This window comes from Lepidochelys kempii, chromosome 14, assembly GCF_965140285.1.
Source record: "Lepidochelys kempii isolate rLepKem1 chromosome 14, rLepKem1.hap1, whole genome shotgun sequence".
Lineage (NCBI taxonomy): Eukaryota > Metazoa > Chordata > Testudines > Cheloniidae > Lepidochelys > Lepidochelys kempii.
In genome coordinates this window covers 45,706,721-45,722,461 of record NC_136393.1, presented here as the reverse complement: position 1 = coordinate 45,722,461, position 15,741 = coordinate 45,706,721, and the positions used below count along the sequence as shown (strand labels likewise).

At 49.9% G+C, this 15,741-nt stretch overlaps 2 protein-coding genes across 3 annotated transcripts in view; both read right to left on the bottom strand.

Annotated features, from left to right (window-relative positions):
* The window catches only part of LOC144929104 (uncharacterized), a 31,022-nt gene extending 26,727 nt beyond the window's left edge, over positions 1-4,295 (bottom strand). Inside the window, 1 exon segment of the mRNA XM_078848374.1 lies at positions 3,705-4,295. Within this exon segment, the coding sequence (XP_078704500.1) occupies positions 3,705-4,295 (591 nt within the window).
* Positions 4,296-4,310: 15 nt separating this feature from the next.
* On the bottom strand, positions 4,311-8,520 carry LOC140897932 (uncharacterized). 2 transcript variants are annotated; one of them, XM_078848597.1, is made up of 3 exons: positions 8,458-8,520; positions 6,431-6,556; positions 4,311-5,511 (listed from the first exon to the last, which is right to left on the bottom strand). In XM_078848597.1, the coding sequence occupies exons 2-3, from the start codon at positions 6,462-6,464 to the stop codon at positions 4,313-4,315; spliced, it is 1,233 nt and encodes a 410-aa protein (XP_078704723.1). In that variant the 5' UTR covers positions 6,465-6,556; positions 8,458-8,520; the 3' UTR covers positions 4,311-4,312. The 2 variants fall into 2 exon arrangements, with proteins under 2 accessions (XP_078704723.1, XP_078704722.1); XM_078848596.1 differs by lacking the exon at positions 8,458-8,520 and adding an exon at positions 7,760-8,127.
* Between the last annotated feature and the right edge of the window lie 7,221 nt (positions 8,521-15,741).

Sequence of the window (15,741 nt, the reverse complement as noted above, 5' to 3'; positions counted from 1 at the left end):
GGCCAGAGGAGAGCAGCACAAATGAAAGGTTTAGAAATCCTATGAGGAAAAGTTAAAAAAAAACCGGGCAGGGATATTTGGCTTAGTGTCAAGCTGTCATTCAGCAGCTCGAGCACGAATGCCAACCACGGGGCAGACTGCCGCAGACAGGGCCCAAACCCCAGCCGAGTTCTATACTTAGATTTCACCAACCAGATATTATGTCTAAACTCTTCAGGCCCCAGTAGCCTAACCATGGAATCACAGACAGCCTCCTTGGACACTCATCTTTCTTGCCCTCTAGGTGAGCTTCCTTTGGTGATAGATGGTCCCTTATACCCAAAATCACAACAATATTCACGTTACTCCCAGTCCCATAGGACCGGTCACTTACCCCGGGTCAATTTCACCGTAGATCTTACACCAAAGACAACACTTGTAGTCAATCCAGCAAGATTTATTAACTAAGGAAAAGAAATGGGAGTTATTTACAGGGTTAAAGCAATTAAGCATATACATGTGAATGAGTTACAATCTTTAGTTCCAAAAAGTAAGAAGAGTTTCTATCATAAGTAACCTTTACAAGTCTTTTAGGGCTATCCCAGGCGGTATAGCTGGGGATCCCATGCTTTTGCGTAGAAACCTTGCCCTTGCAAAGTCCAGCAACGTAAAGACAATTTAGTACTTCTTTTCAGGGGATTTTTTTTATTCCTCTTTCTTTGCGACCCCCCTAACAGTAGAAATTTGCCTGCATAGCCTCACCTCATGTTGCTGGGGGCAGGGCAGGAAGAGCAATTAACAGAGTCTTTTGTTTTATGGTGTCCAATGGGTCATCTGCTGCTGATGTGCCTTCCCGAGACCAGTATTTTACCATAGTTGATGTCCGGTAATTTGCCCGGCACCAGAGAAAATGCCATTCCTTCTGTAGGAAGTGAGGTTTTTACACCAGATGATGTTTCTTTCCTGTTTGCTGACTTACACAATTACAGAGCAGACACTTTAGATCCCCTTATAACAAGATTAATGCCTGCACCAGCATCTTACAAGCAGCTTATAAAATCTAAACACACTCTTATAAATTCTACATCTATTTAAGAATACTAACACACAGGGAAGGCAGCCTGATTCCAGTGGGCTTCTTGCCATGAGGACTGTCAGCAGGTAGGTGGGGGATGAGTGTGGTCCATGGGCTATGGGTAAACGAAAGTGTAGTGTTGGATCCTCCTCGGCATGAGCGGGAAGGGGCTGTAAAATTTCACAAGTGTAGGTTGTTTCTATTCAGCAGGCTCTGTGTTTGCAGCTCACCTAAAAACAAGATCTGCCGAAGCAAAAAGAAGAGGATAGATTCTGTCCTACCATTGTCATGTGCCCTTGTCTCTCAGTGCTAGCACGCTCCACACAAGCCGAGTGGAAGTGCGTGTGCGCACTGGACGTACGGGGGCATAGCCCAAATGACTGACATTGTTTTGGTGTGTTTCAGGCTTTTCAGAGGTTTGCGGAACTCCAAGCTCTGGAATGGCCTGAGATACCACCAGGCAGTCTTCACTTGCAATTAACAAAGTTCATTGGTCAGTGAAATTCCTAGATTCTTTTCTAGTGGAAAGGGAACATGTTCTGGTGGGCGTTAGTGGTCCTTTGGGCAATTGTCATCAGTTCAGGCACTGCTGTAGCTAGCTGAAGGCCAAGGATGCTCTGATTCCTAAGCGGTCCTCCCCCCGCCCCCTCCTGGACACATTGTGACGGTGGAATTGGGATGATGGCCGCGCCTCAAAATGGTTGGAGAGTGGAGCTGCTGACAGGGCAGGGAGAGAAATCCCAGATAACGGCCTTTGGCCCAGCACCTTTACAGTTTTAGCCACGCAGGCTACAGTAACTTTAAACTCCTTCTCCACGCCCCACCAAGGGTTCCCTCTAATTTTTCCCATCCACGTGTGCAATGAATTTTGTTATGTGCACCAGTACGGAGGTGATGTGTGACTGGCCCCATCAGTGGTCGTGCTGCTGGTGATTTATAATAATCCATTGTTCAAACAAACTAAAATCTCATGGCAAAGTGTCGGAAAATGGTACAAGTAAAGTAAGAGAGTGTCCTGGCAAATGGTCCTTTGTCTTATGAAGTCTCCAATAAATCTGCACTACGTCCTGTAAAACAAAACTAATATCCTACTATGGGATCAAACAGCCTTCAGCAAATAGAGATTAACCCACAATACAGGACGGGCTGTAAGACACCCCAGGTTCATATAAATGAACATCCCAGAGCATGTTCCAGATGATTCAGAATCAGGAGAACACACTTACCCATTTTCTCCTCTGAACTGTCTACACCTGTCCCATTCGGAGCCTCCTTCTATGGTCATGTTACTTACAAAAATTTTAACGACATCCTAATGAAAGGAGAAAACCCAAACTCCCATCTAAAAACAATCTGAGCTGGGCAGGAAAAAGGCCAGAAGCTGCTTTACCCAAAGATGGAAACTGAGATTTAGGGTCAGAACAATCACACTGTTTGGGATTGAGTCAAATTCCCCCTCCAGGTCTGCAATGCTTTCATCTCCAGCCCTCAGGAGTCTGATTTGGTGGGGGTTGAGATCAGTGTTCCCTCTAATTTTTTCCATCCATGCGTGGAATGAATTTTGTTATGTGCACCAAATTACCGAAGTAATGTGCGGCTGTGTGCCACTAATAGAAACAAAAAACCTAGATATAATATATATTTTTAATAAGATACCATAGGGATAATTACTCCAGCCAGGACAGGCTAGGCATTTTAGAAATCACTGCTCAAAGAATTAAACTTAAGCGAAAGAGAGAAATAAAAATTATGAAATGCATAGACCAGTCAAAAAACTCAAATAACAGCACTTTGAAAGAATAAAATTACAGAGAATATATGTGCATTGCAGGAAGTCTCAAGAAGGAACAACAACAACAATACAAGTATATGTTGGGAGGTGTGTGAGTGTGAGAGAGACACACAACATGTGTGTGTGAGAGAGAGACATGCATTGTCCCTTTAAGTATGTGGTCTTGTAGGTAGACCGGCACTCAAAACAGACACAGCAGCAGCCACCAGAAAGCTCCCTCCATCCCACTCCTGAGCCCTGTCGCGTTCCCCCCGCTCCCCCTCTGCAGAGATGGGGTACAGGGGCAGGGGATACCCTGACATCAGCACCCCCCCTTCCCACCCGCTCTGCATAGCAAGCGGGAGGCTCCTGGGAGCAGTTCCAAGACAGAGGCCAGGAGCAGCGTGGCAGTGGAGGGAGGGGCATCTGAACTGTGCGGCACTTGATAGCTTGCTGGGTGGCTGCTTGGCCGCGCAGCTTACAGGGAACTTAGATTGGGACCACTGTATAACTGAGATGCTCAGGGTTGGTCTAGACTAGAAGTGGTAGAGGTTTGGTCCAGGTCAGGGCTAAACGTGGCAGCTACCAACCCCAACCAGTTTTCCTGCTCTAGACAACCCTCAGAGGCAGAAAGGCCCCTTGGCCCAGCAGCCACGGCTGCAGCAGGGAGGGGCTGATCGTATTCTCTGCCGTGTAAAAAGTTGTGAGTTCTGAATGAAACATTTCCCACATTCAAAGCATCTCTGTGTTCACCATGGATCCTTTGCTGTGAAATAAGAACTGAACTCTGAGTGAAACTCTTCCCACAATCCAGCCATTTATAGGACCCATCTCCAGTGTGGATTCACTGATGTATATTAAGTGGTGACTTGTCACTCAACTTTTTCCCACAGTCGAGGCATTGATGGCGATTTCTCCTACGTGGATTCTCTGGTGCCTAGTCAGGTTTGAACTCTGAGGGAATTTTTTCCCACAGTCAGGGCATTAATAGGGTATTTCTCCTGAATGGATTTGGTGATGCACAATAAGATGTGAGAAATGAATAAAGCTTTTCCCACAGTCAAGGCATTTATAGGGTCTATCTCCCGTGTGGATTTTCTGATGTCCCATAAGGCATGACTTGTCACTAAACTCTTTCCCACACTCAAGGCATTTATAAGGTGTCTCTCCTGTATGGATCCTCTGATGTCGAATTTGGTTTGACCTATGATGGCAATTTATCCCACAGTCCTGGCATTTATATGGTTTCCCTCCCATATGGATGCTGTGCTGTGAAGTAAGATCTGAGTTCTGAAAAAAAGTTTTCGCACAGTAAAGGCATTTATAGGGCTTCTCTCCCGTAGGGGTTCTCTGATGTGTAATAAGGTATGCTTTGCCATTAAATTTTCGCCCACAATCAATGCACTTATAAGGTCTCTCTCCAGTGTGGGTTCTCTGATGTGTACTAAATTGTGATTTGTCACTAAACATTTTTCCACAGTCGAGGTTTATGAGGTTTTTCCTGCCATGTGGGTGTTCTGGTGTCTAGTCAGGTTTGAACTCTGACTGAAGTTTTTCCCACAGTCGGGGCATTTATAGGGTGTTTTTCCTGTATGGATTCTCAGATGCACACTAAGATTTGAACTTTGAAGGAATCTTTTCCCACATACCAGGCACTTATAAGGTCTCTCTCCTGTGTGGGTTCTCTGATGTGCAGTCAGATCTGAGCTCCAACTGAAACTTTTCCCACACTCGAGGCACATATAGGGTCTCTCTCCTGTGTGAGTTCTCTGATGTGCAATTAGATATGAGCTCTGATTGAAACTTTTCCCACATTCCAGGCACTTATAGGGTTTGTCTCCAGTGTGGGTTCTCTTGTGTCTAGTAAGGAGTGAGTTCTGATTGAATCTTCTCCCACAGTCAAGGCATTTATAGGGTTTCTCTCCCGTGTGGAGTCTCTGGTGAATAATAAGGGCTGAACTGTCACTAAATGCTTTCCCACAATCCAGGCATTTGTAGGGTTTCTCTCCTGTATGGAGCATCTGATGTCTAACAAGCTGCATGTTCCAATCAAAACTTTCCCCACAGTCAAGGCACTTATAGACTCTTTCTCCTGTGTGGGTTCTCTGGTGTGAAATAAGATCTGAGCTCTGAATGAAGCTTTTCCCGCATTCCAGGCATTTATAGGGTTTCTCACCTGTGTGGGTTCTCTCATGCCTAAGAAGATGTGAACCTTGAATGAAACCTTTCCCACAGTTAAGGCACTTATAGGGTTTCTCTCCCGTGTGAATCCTCTGGTGTGAAATAAGGTGTGCGGTCTGGCTGAAACCTCTCCCACAGACAAGGCACTTGTAGGGTTTCTCTCCAGTGTGGATCCTCTGATGGGAAATAAGATGTGACCTCCGAATAAAGCTTTTCCCACACTCGGTGCATGTGTTTTTTCTCTCTTCTGTGGTGATTCTCTGCTGGGCTGTTGTTTCCTTGAGGTCCTTGCAATCTCCACCATCATTTATGGGTTCACAAATTTTCTTTCCTGGGTCGTATCCCAGCAGCCTCTCTGACCTGCGCTGGTTTCTGCAGGTTTTTCCTCGTTTATGACTCTCATGAAAATTCCCCTTGGATTTTCCCAATACCGTTCCCTGCAGACCCACGTCCTCACCACCTTCCTGCTCTGGATTCTCCTTCTCATTCACCATCCCAACACGCTCTGGAATACAGAGAGAGAATCCAGACAGGAGTCATCCCCCGTGCCGGGGAAGAAAGGAACAAAAGGGGAACAGCAAAGAGGGGAAACACAACATGGTAACTGCTGGGGAGACTGAGAAAGGGAACATTTACTAACCCCTCTCTAATTTTTCCTTCTGTGAAGTGGGTCCCTGGTGCACCATGATCCATTAGAACTGGGATATTCCTCCTCATCCTCCAAGAATGGAGGCTCCTCCTTCTTTTAAACCCTCTCTCTTCCTCTAATTTCACGGTGTACTGCACCAGGTATAACAACGGCACCACAGGGTGAAGCCAGAAACAGAGGTTTTAAAAATAAATTAAAGAAAAAATGGAGTCTTCATGCTTGGAAGAAATAACCTTTTTGTAACAGATAACACGGAGCACCAGGAGAAATTGGATTCTGCCTCCAGATCCCTTCCAAACACCCAGGGGGAAGTAGAATCTTGGGGCAGGGAGGTCCTACCAGATCTCAGTCAGCGTGGGTGGGTGACATTTGCCCCATAGATGGAGCTATTCCCAGGAAGTGAGGGGAACAGACATGAATGAATACAGACAGGACAACACAATGCTTCTGCCACTCTTTTTAGGCAGGTTTCAGAGTAGCAGCCGTGTTAGTCTGTATTTGCAAAAAGAAAAGGAGTACTTGTGGTACCTCAGAGACTAACAAATGCTCAAATAAATTTGTTAGTCTCTAAGGTGCCACAAGTCCTCCTTTTCTCTTTTTAGGCACTAGCTCTAGCAGAGTTAGTGCATGTACATCTACCTGAGCTGGGAATCCCACCTCCCAGATGCCGTGTAGACGTAACCTAAGGGAATTGGGAAGAACCTGAGCAGAAGCCAAACTGGCCACATCAGAGACTCCCCAGCTTCCAGTAACGCAGGGGACGGGAATCCCTTACCCAGCGAGGTCACCGTCTTGTAATTCTCCTGCATGACGTCCCTGTAGAGGGCTCTCTGACTGGGATCCAGCAGAGCCTTCGGCCCTGGGTGAAATACACAGCCACCTCCTTGAAGGTCACCGGCCCCTGAAACAACAAGAGTCCCCCACTCAGCACCTGCTGCCCCAGCCACAATCCTACCAGTCACGGGGCTGAAGGGTCAATAAAAAGTAAGCTCTTGGTGGGAGGGGGGAGAAAGGGTAGCAGAATCCCACCCTCACCCTGCTCAGAGCAGCCAGGAGGCTGCAGGGAGGGGAGAAAGAGAGAACTCCTTGTCCCTCCCAGCCAGTGGAGGAGGGCAGGGGCCTTCCCCTTTATCACACACCTACTAGCCAGAGGCTGATAGAAGAGGGGGAGCCCCTCAGCAGGGTCCAGGGACAGGAATCCCAACAACCTCCCCATTCCCAGCAGCTGGGGGTGAGGGGACGGGGCCTCTCCCCTGGGCCTCACTGCGGGGTGCCCCCTTCGTATTCCACATCAGCCTCTGCCTGGTGGGTTCAGACTCCAGCAGTGGGAGTCCAGTCCGTTTTCCCAGCCCTGTCCAGGGAGTTTGTTTCCAGTTCCAGAAATGGGAGAATTTCCACCCCGCTCCCAAGGGGCGTCTTCTGAACATACTCAGGTGACTAGCCCAAGCCGCTATCGAGGCCGTATATTTAGGTGCTAACTCTAGCAGAACTAGTGCATATACATCTACCCGGGCTGGGAATCCCACCTCCCAGGGGCTGTGTGGACGTAACCTAAGTGACCGGGGTAGAAACTGAGCAGAAACTAAACTGGGCACACGAGAGCCCCAGGAATGCCACAGACTGAACATGTCCCAGCAGGTTTGTCCCTCCCTGTCACCACCTCCCCGGCCCTGTGTATTTCCTGCTCCAGCCCTTCTAACACAAACCCACCAGCAGCCCCCTGAAGCTCCCCCCTCTGAAGGGGTTTCCTGTCACACAGCAGGATGTGTTGTATTGCTATATTTATGTACAGGATTGGCAGGATTTGATTATTTTTCATCATTTCAATGGTAATGTGAATGTTTAGTTTTAAGGATTTATTTTCAATTTTATTGATTTACATTGTGGGAACTTATGGAGTGGGTCAGACAACAATTATTTAACAACTGTAGATATTGAGAATTTAAGCTTTACAAATGTTAAACACACACAGTCATTATCACATGTCAAAATACACCGAGTAAATATCTTTAAATCAAACTGTAAGAAATTCCTGAGCAGCATTTTATTCCTTTCCCTATCTGTACATTTCGATTATTTCTGATGGAAATATTTTTTCACCCACCTTTTCTGTGTATAGGGAGAAACTGACATTTACGACAAAAATCTCATCCTTCCAAGCCTAGGTATGTAGAAGAGAAACAGAATCTGAGCAGACTGATCTCACTGTAACCCCCCCACAGGACACCAAGAGCAGGTCATTCAGGCTGCCTGGCACACGTGCGTTAGGAGACAGTGTGAGCGGGTCGCACTCGGGGCTCTTCAGGAGAACAGGATCCTGCCCCCTTTCAGAGCAGGTGTCTCTGACGGAGCAAACAGGGCCCCAGCAGCCGTTCAGGGCTGGGGAGATTCACCCACCGCTGGGGCACGAAGGGGCCTGTCTCAGGGGAGGGAGGGGCTCCGAGTTTTGTAACGGGGTTACAATAAATCCCCCCCCCCGACTCCATTTCAGTCTCATTTCTCTCCCCTCCCCTCCCCGACAACCCAGCCCCAGGGACACAACAGGGAACCCCCCCTGGGGCCCGCCCATGCCCCCCCCGGCCGCTCTCCCCCCTGCCCGAACCCCGCGCTGGCCCCGGGCGCAGATCCTGGGCAGAGCCCGGGCAGCGACTCGCCGCTGGGGCCGCAGCTCCGGTCCCTCCGCCAGGCGCTTCCCAGCCAGGGAGCAGCTTCCCGGGGCGGCGGGAGCCGGGGCTGCGGGGCCGCTTGTGCAGAGTCACTGTCCTGCCCGGCCCCGGCCCTTTCCCCGGGTCCCCCCATCACCTGCGGGCTCCGGCTCGGGGGCTGGTGCGGGCCGAGCCCGGGGCGGAGCGGAGCGGAGCGGGGGGTTAGCGCCGGTCTCTCCCCGCACAGACCCCGCCGGGGAGCAGCAGCGGCTCGGCCCGGCCCCCGGCTCGCAATGGAGGAGCTGACCCAGGAAGATAAACAGAGGCAGAGCGAGCGCAGCCCGCCCCCTCCCAGCACGAACCAGGGCCCTGTGGGGGCAGCAGCTAAGGACCCCCCCGGCCCACACCCCGCTCAGCCCGGGGCGCCCCGGCCCGAAATTCCTCCTCTCTGCCCTGTAGAGACCGGCCCGGCCAATCCCACCCACCGCCCGGGTCACTGAGAAACGCGCCCGGGCAGGCTCCCTGGGAGGCCAGGACCCGCCACCCCCGCGGATTTGGGGACCCTCGGCAGCAATCCCCGGTCCCCATAGAAACCCCCCTTCTCCCCTTCGCAGGGATCCTGCGGACTCCTCCTTTCCACCCCCCACTGACAGGCTTCAGTGCAAGAACCGCCCCGAGTGCTGGGGCAGGGGGCTGCCGGGCAATGGGTTTGTCCAGGACCCAGAAAGGGAGCTGGGGACGGAAGGGAATTGCACCCCCTACAGGAAATGATTACACAGTATAATGTTCAAAACAGTGTTCTAGGGGAAGCAGAAAAATACAGTAGCAACAGTATTCAACTAGAAGAGCACCCAGAGTCCAATTTGTGTACAAAAATGAGGTTACTCCACATGATCCTGATGTAGACAGTTTCTCTTTACTTTGTTGCTGGGTGAATTCCAGGTTCCCTGCACTGTTCCTATCCAGCCACCTGGCTACTGGGCAATAGGGACGCCTGCTTATCAGAGGTTTACACAGGGTTACCATATTTCAGGTTCCCCAAAAGAGGACGCTGCTGGAAGGGGGGAGGCTGGAAGTGAAGGGAGGGTGCAGCAGGGGAAGGGTGTGTGTGTGTGTGGGGGGGATATTTGGCAGGGAGGCTGTAGCATTTCAAGTGTAGCCAAGCCCCAAGTGAAGTGCTTTGTACTGTGTCAGACCCTAGCCCTGCATGCTTCTGGGCAGAGAGACCCAGAGCATTCCAACTAAAATCCCATGTTTTCTCCCCACTGCTTCTCTCCCTTTCTTCAGGCCAAAGACAAAGGCTGCAGTGGATTATATCAGCCTAAAATAAAAAAAAACCACTCCTTAAGGTTTGTTTACGCTAGGATTTTAGGTGGAGACGAGGGTTTCTAGGCATTGCATTTCAAGGCCCCTAAATACCCTTGAAAAAGCAATGACTCTGCGAAAGGTTTAAGGGTCATGATGGACAAGCGACTCAGCATGAGCTCCCAGCAGGATGCTGGGGCAACAAGGGCTAATGTGACCCTTGGATGTACAAACACAGGAGTGGGGAGGTCATTTTACCGCTGTCTATGGCACTGGGGAGATCAATACTGAGATAGCAAATACAGTTCTGGTAGCTTCATGTTAAAAAGGATGTTGAAAAATTGGAAATAGTGCAGAAAAGAAATGCACACCTGAAGTCTGGCCAAAATGCACACCAGCTTATGCTGCTCGCGGAGGTGGATTTATTATGCCAACAGGAGAACTCTCTCCTGTCCGTGGTGATGGGATTCGGCCTGACTTCAGGGCTGAACGGGTCTGTGGAAGAGTTCCCTGCCTGGCTTCCTTCTTGGCCATGATCTGCTCCTCTGTTTGCACAGTGCTGAGCACAAGGAAAACCCTTTCTTAGTGGGCCCTTAAGCTGTAATGAACACGATTCATAATAATAGTCAGCCTGGTCCTTTCAGCCTGATCCTTCTGTAGCTCTTTACTATTCATAAGAACATAAGAGCAGCCATACTGGGAAAGACCAAAGGTCCACCTAGCCCAGTAGCCTGTCTTCCCACAGTGGCCAATGCCAGGTGCCCCAGAGGGAATGAACAGAATAGGTAATCATCAAGTGATCCATCCCCTGTCACCCATTCCCAGCTTCTGGCAAACAGAGGCTAGGGCCACCATCCCTGCCCATCCTGGCTAATAGCCATTGATGGACCTGTCCTCTGTGAATTTATCTAGTTCTTTTTTGAACCCTGTTATAGTCTTAGCCTTCACAACGTCCTCTGGCAGAGAGTTCCACAGGGTTTATCCTCCATGTGGATTCTCTGATGTCCCATAAGTTGTGACTTTTCAATAAATTCTTTTCCACACTCAGAGCATTTATAAGGTGTTTCTCCTGTATGGATTATCTGATATCGAATTAGGTTTGACCTACGATTGAAATTCCCACAGTCCTGGCATTTATATGGTTTCTCTCCCATGTGGATTCTGTGATGTGAAATAAGATCTGAGATCTGAAAAAAAGTTTTCCCACAGCAAAGGCATTTATAGGACTTCTCTCTTGTATGGGCAGTAAGGTGTACTTTACCATTAAAATTTCTACCACGGTCAGGGCATTTCAAGGGTCTCTTTCCAGTATGGCTTCTCCAACATGTATTAAATTGTGCTTTATCACTAAACATTTTCCCCCAGTTGCGGCATTTATGAGGTTTTTCTCCCATGTGGATTCTCTGCTGTCTAGTCAGGTTTGAACTATGATTGAAGTTTTTCCCGCAGTCGGGGCATTTATAAGGTGTTTCTCCTGTATGGATTCGCTGATGCACAATAAGATTTGAGCTCTGAAAAAAAGCTTTCCTACAGTAAAGGTATTTATAGAGCTTTCCCCTTGTATGGATTCTCTGATGTGTATTAAAGTGTGCTTTGCCATTAAACTTTTTCCCAGAGTCAATGCATTTCTAAGGTCTGTCTCCTGTGTGAATTCTTTGCTGTCCAATGAGGTGTGAGTTGTCACTAAATCTTTTTCCACACTCAAAGCATTTATAGGGTGTCTCACTCGTGTGGGTTTTCTGGTGTCTAAATAGCTGCGATCTCAAACTGAAGCTTTTCCCACACTTTGTGCTTGTGTTTTTTCTCTCTTGTGTGTGGATTCTCTGCTGGTCTGTGGTTTCCTTGGGGTCTGTGCATCCTTCTCCACAATTAATGGATTTAATCACTTCCTTCCAAAGCTGATTTCTCTCAGACTTGCTACCCTGACTCTCACAGGATCTTCCCTGGTCAACACTGCAGGAAACGTTACATTCATATCTTCCTGATACTATCCCGTAGAGTTCCATTTATTCTGGACTTTCCTGCTGAGAATTCTCCTCTTCATTCTCACTCATCTTCCTTTCACCTGCTGGGATAGAGAGAGAATCCAGACAGGGGTCATTCCCCAAGCCAGGATGAAAGGGGAACAGCAAAGAGGAGAAAGATGACACAGTAACTGTTAGGGAGATTGAGAAAGGTGAAATAGACTTACCCATTGTCTCAGTTTCAGGGCCGCTGAAATTGTACTCCCCCTCTGCAGTCCACCAAGGTCACACACTTTTAGGCTTCAGGCTCCCAACCGTCAGCTCCCGTGGGTGCAGAATGATGCGAGACCTGGGGTTTCACATTGAGCAATGTGCCAGACAAGAATGGACTTTGGGGGGGAAAAGTGTTACGTGGTTTTCCTGGGGGATACATAGTGGGGGTGAATGCAAATTCCCCACCTCCAGTCATGAAGCTATGGCCTGAGAAGGGGACCATGGTCTGCCAATTAAAGGCCCAACCTGTATAAAGGAAAGATTGAATGATTTGTAGATTCCAAAGCCAGAAGGGACCACTGTGATCATCTAGTCTGACCTCCCGTATTGCACAGGCCACGGAACTGCCCCCAAATAATTCCTAGAACAGATCTTTTAGAAAAACAGCTAATCTGGATTTAAAAATTATCAGTGAAGGAGAATCCACGACACTTGGTAAATTATTCCAGTGGTTAATTATTCTCGCTGCTAAATATTTACACCTTATTTCCAATCTGAATGCCTCTAGCGTCAACTTCCAGGCATTGGATCTTGTTAGACCTGTCTCTGCCTGATTGAAAAGCCCAATATTAAATATTTGTTCCCCAGGCAGATACTTATAGACTAATAGACTTTCAAGTACATAAAAGGTTGTTACAAGGAGGAGGGAGAAAAATTGTTTTTAACCTCTGAGGCTAGGACAAGAAGCAATGGGCTTAAATTGCAGCAAGGCCGGTTTAGGTTGGACATTAGGAAAAACTTCCTGTCAGGGTGGTTAAGCACTGGAATAAATTCCCAGGGAGGTTGTGGAATCTCCATCATTGGAGATTTTAAAGAACAGGTTAGACAAATACCTGTCAGGGATGGTCTAAATAATACTTAGTCCTGCCATGAGTGCAGGGGACTAGACTAGATGACCTCTTGAGGTCCCTTCCAATCCTATGATTCTATGATAATCAAGTCACCCTTTAAAATTCTCTTTGTTAAGATAAATAGATTGAGTTCCTTGAGTCTATCACTAGCAGAGAACCGGGACTGAGAGCAGCATGCCAGGCGGGAAAACCTTCATCAACGCCCCCCCTGTGCCCAGCCTGGGTGGGGACTTTCTCCGGTGGCTGGAACCAGCCCCTGGGGCAGCCCCAGGCTCTGCCCACACCAGCCCCTGAGCTGGAGCCTGCAGGTGACTGGGAGAGACCTGTGGAAAAGGGATGGGGATCGGCAAAGTGACTCTGCCCTGAGGGCTGCCGCACCCCCTCGCTTGAAATGATTTCCATCATATGCAGGGTTTGGTTCAATGGCTCTCAGCCGCGCCCCCCCCCCCACTATACAAATTGTTCCAGCTCCCCTGGACTCTGCACAAATGATTCCCTGGATCCTCAGATCTTGCAGCTCCTGGGAATCTGCTCCCAGGGATCTGAGCTGTGTTAAGGGGGGGCGGGCATAATTTCAGAAAAATTCGGGTAGAGGCTGAGGATAAACTATTATCTAGTATATGAAATCCTGCAAACTCCAGGTGTGGGTGGGGAGGGGTGGAAAACATCATGAAGCATACAATGCTATGAAAAGTCTAGGGTGCGGGGGGCTACCCCACAGCAAATGACACCCGAGATGCCAATGAGTTGCTGCTATCTCTTCCCAGGATCTGTTCTAGGGTCCAGACCGGAGAGATTGCACACCAAACCCAACCAGCCAAATTAGACCACAGTGTTACAGCTCTCAGGAGACTAAACTGTGGCAATCCATGGGCAGAGAACCGGTGCCACTGAACCAGCAGTATCTGCCATGGCAGGGATTTGATTGAGATATACCCAGCGGATCCCTGCAGGTGACCCACTCCCCATGCTGCACAGGAATTAGAAAGAAAGAAAGAAAGAAAGAAAGAAAGAAAGAAAGAAAGAAAGAAAGAAAGAAAGAAAGAAAGAAAGAAAGAAAGAAAGAAAGAAAGAAAGAAAGAAAGAAAGAAAGTCCCTGCCAATCTGATCTGGGGGAAAATTCCTTCCTGACCCCAAATACAGTAATCAGTTAGACCCTGAGCATGTGAGCAAGACCCACCAGCCAGACACCTGGGAAAAAGAATTTCCAGTACCACCTCTGAGCATTGCCCCATCCTACCAATGTCCCCACCCTCTGATCCTTTAGAGGAAGGAGAAAGTGTCGGGGGAGGAAGAATACATTGGGGTGGGGGGATGGGTGGCGGGAGGTTAGCCCCCTCCCCCCCCGACCCCGCCCCTTCTGCCTGAATCCCAGAAACATCAGAGATGTCAGGCCTCAAAGGACTGAATGAGGCAGGGTCCTGTGTGAACGTACAGTGCAGTGTGTGACCCCGTCATTAGAGGTTAATGTTCCTAAGGCCCAGACACGTGATGGCAGAAGTAACAGTGCCCGGGCTCCCCTGGATCCTAGGACCGCTACCACCCGTGTCTTTCAGACAGTGAATTCATCACCCACACACTGCACTTCCCCGCTGTACAGTTTATTGTTCACAGGTACACCGTGACGGAGGCGATTTGTACGGTGTGGTGTCTGAAAACGGAAGGCAATATCTGGTTCTTATATTTAACCCCCCAGCACATCTTTGTAGGAACTTGCAGGTATTCTAGTAAATCAGTAATGTGAAAAGTTTGTTTCCCTGGTGGTTGCGCTTCCCGGTCTCCACTTTGAATTCCATGGGTCGGGGGGTGTAGGTATGTGTGGGGTGAGGATTAAGACGCTGGTGTACATTTTGTCATTAGTGGGTACATGCTGCTTCCCGCAGCTTGTAATAAACAGCGCGTTGGGTCATATACCAGAAACCCCTCTCTCCCCATTCGTACATTCGTCCCCACCAAATGTGGAGCCAAAAATCTACCAGGCTCTAAGGATACGTCTGACCCCCTCTGTTTCTGCTGCCACTTCCGCAGCTGGCTGCTCCTCCCAGGGGTCATCAGACAGCTCCCGCCAGTGTGGACCCAGGACGTGCTGCAGCTTCTCCAGCAACGAAACCATCTCAAGACCTGGCGTGAGCCAGGAAGGCCGGAATAAGGGAGGCCCCATCACTTTTTACCAGTCTTAAGGGCTAACGACGGGGAGGGGGGAGTGGGGAGAGTAAGGGGCATGGGCCCGGGGAAGAGGCGTCGTGACGGCGGGGCCTCGGGGAAGAGGTGGAGTGGGGGTGGAGCCTCAGGGAAGGGGCGGAGTGGGTGGCGGGGCCCCGGTTCGTGCGCCGGTGGCTCCCCCACTTCTAGGGAGCTTCTGGCGGTCCTGGTGCAAGCACGGGAGTGGCCGCACTAACCTCCTCCGGCAGCTGCTGGCTCCCCACCGATGTTATCCTAAATTCGGAGGTAAGAAGGTGGCCATCCCGGCTGAACAGGCTGGGGGGGCTCAGGGCTCAGTGCCGTGCCTGGAAAAAGCAGCAGGGGGATGGAGAATTCCCAAAGGTGCGGTTCTCATCCCTGGCTTTCCAGGATTGGCTCTGGAGCTGTTTACCCTGCTCCCTGCGGGGCCGGCCTGAGGGCAAATGGTGCCCTGGGCAAACTTGTAATTTGGTGCCCTGGCTCCCGCGGGCACCAGACCCCGGTGGGTTTCCCCCCTCCGTTCTTCCTTGGCGCCCACAGCTCCCCCCCGTTCACCCCCACTGTCACAGGCCCCCCCGGGTCCCCACCCCACCCCACCGTGAACTCCAGACCCCGCTGCCTCCCCTGCCGTGCCTAGTTTGTATCGAAAGAGGTGCCGGGGCTCACCCCCAGCCCAAATTAAGCACTGGCTGGGTGGCCAGTGCTGGTCGGGCGCCCAGCTCTGAAGGCCACACTGCCGCCAGCAGCAGTGCCATAGGCACCGACTCTGGACAGCCACCTCCCTCCCTCCCCCCAGCGCCTCCCGCCCGCCAGCGGCCCCGCCGATCAACTCCTCCCCCTCCCTCCCAGGGCCTCCCGCAATCAGCT

Excerpts from the sequence above, each read along its gene's own strand:
- LOC140897932 (XM_078848597.1), bottom strand. The coding sequence starts at position 6,464 with ATGCAGGAGAATTACAAGACGGTGACCTCGCTGG. Across the intron at positions 5,512-6,430 it reads CAAGACGGTGACCTCGCTGG|AGCGTGTTGGGATGGTGAAT; the intron begins GTAAGGGATTCC and ends TCTGTATTCCAG.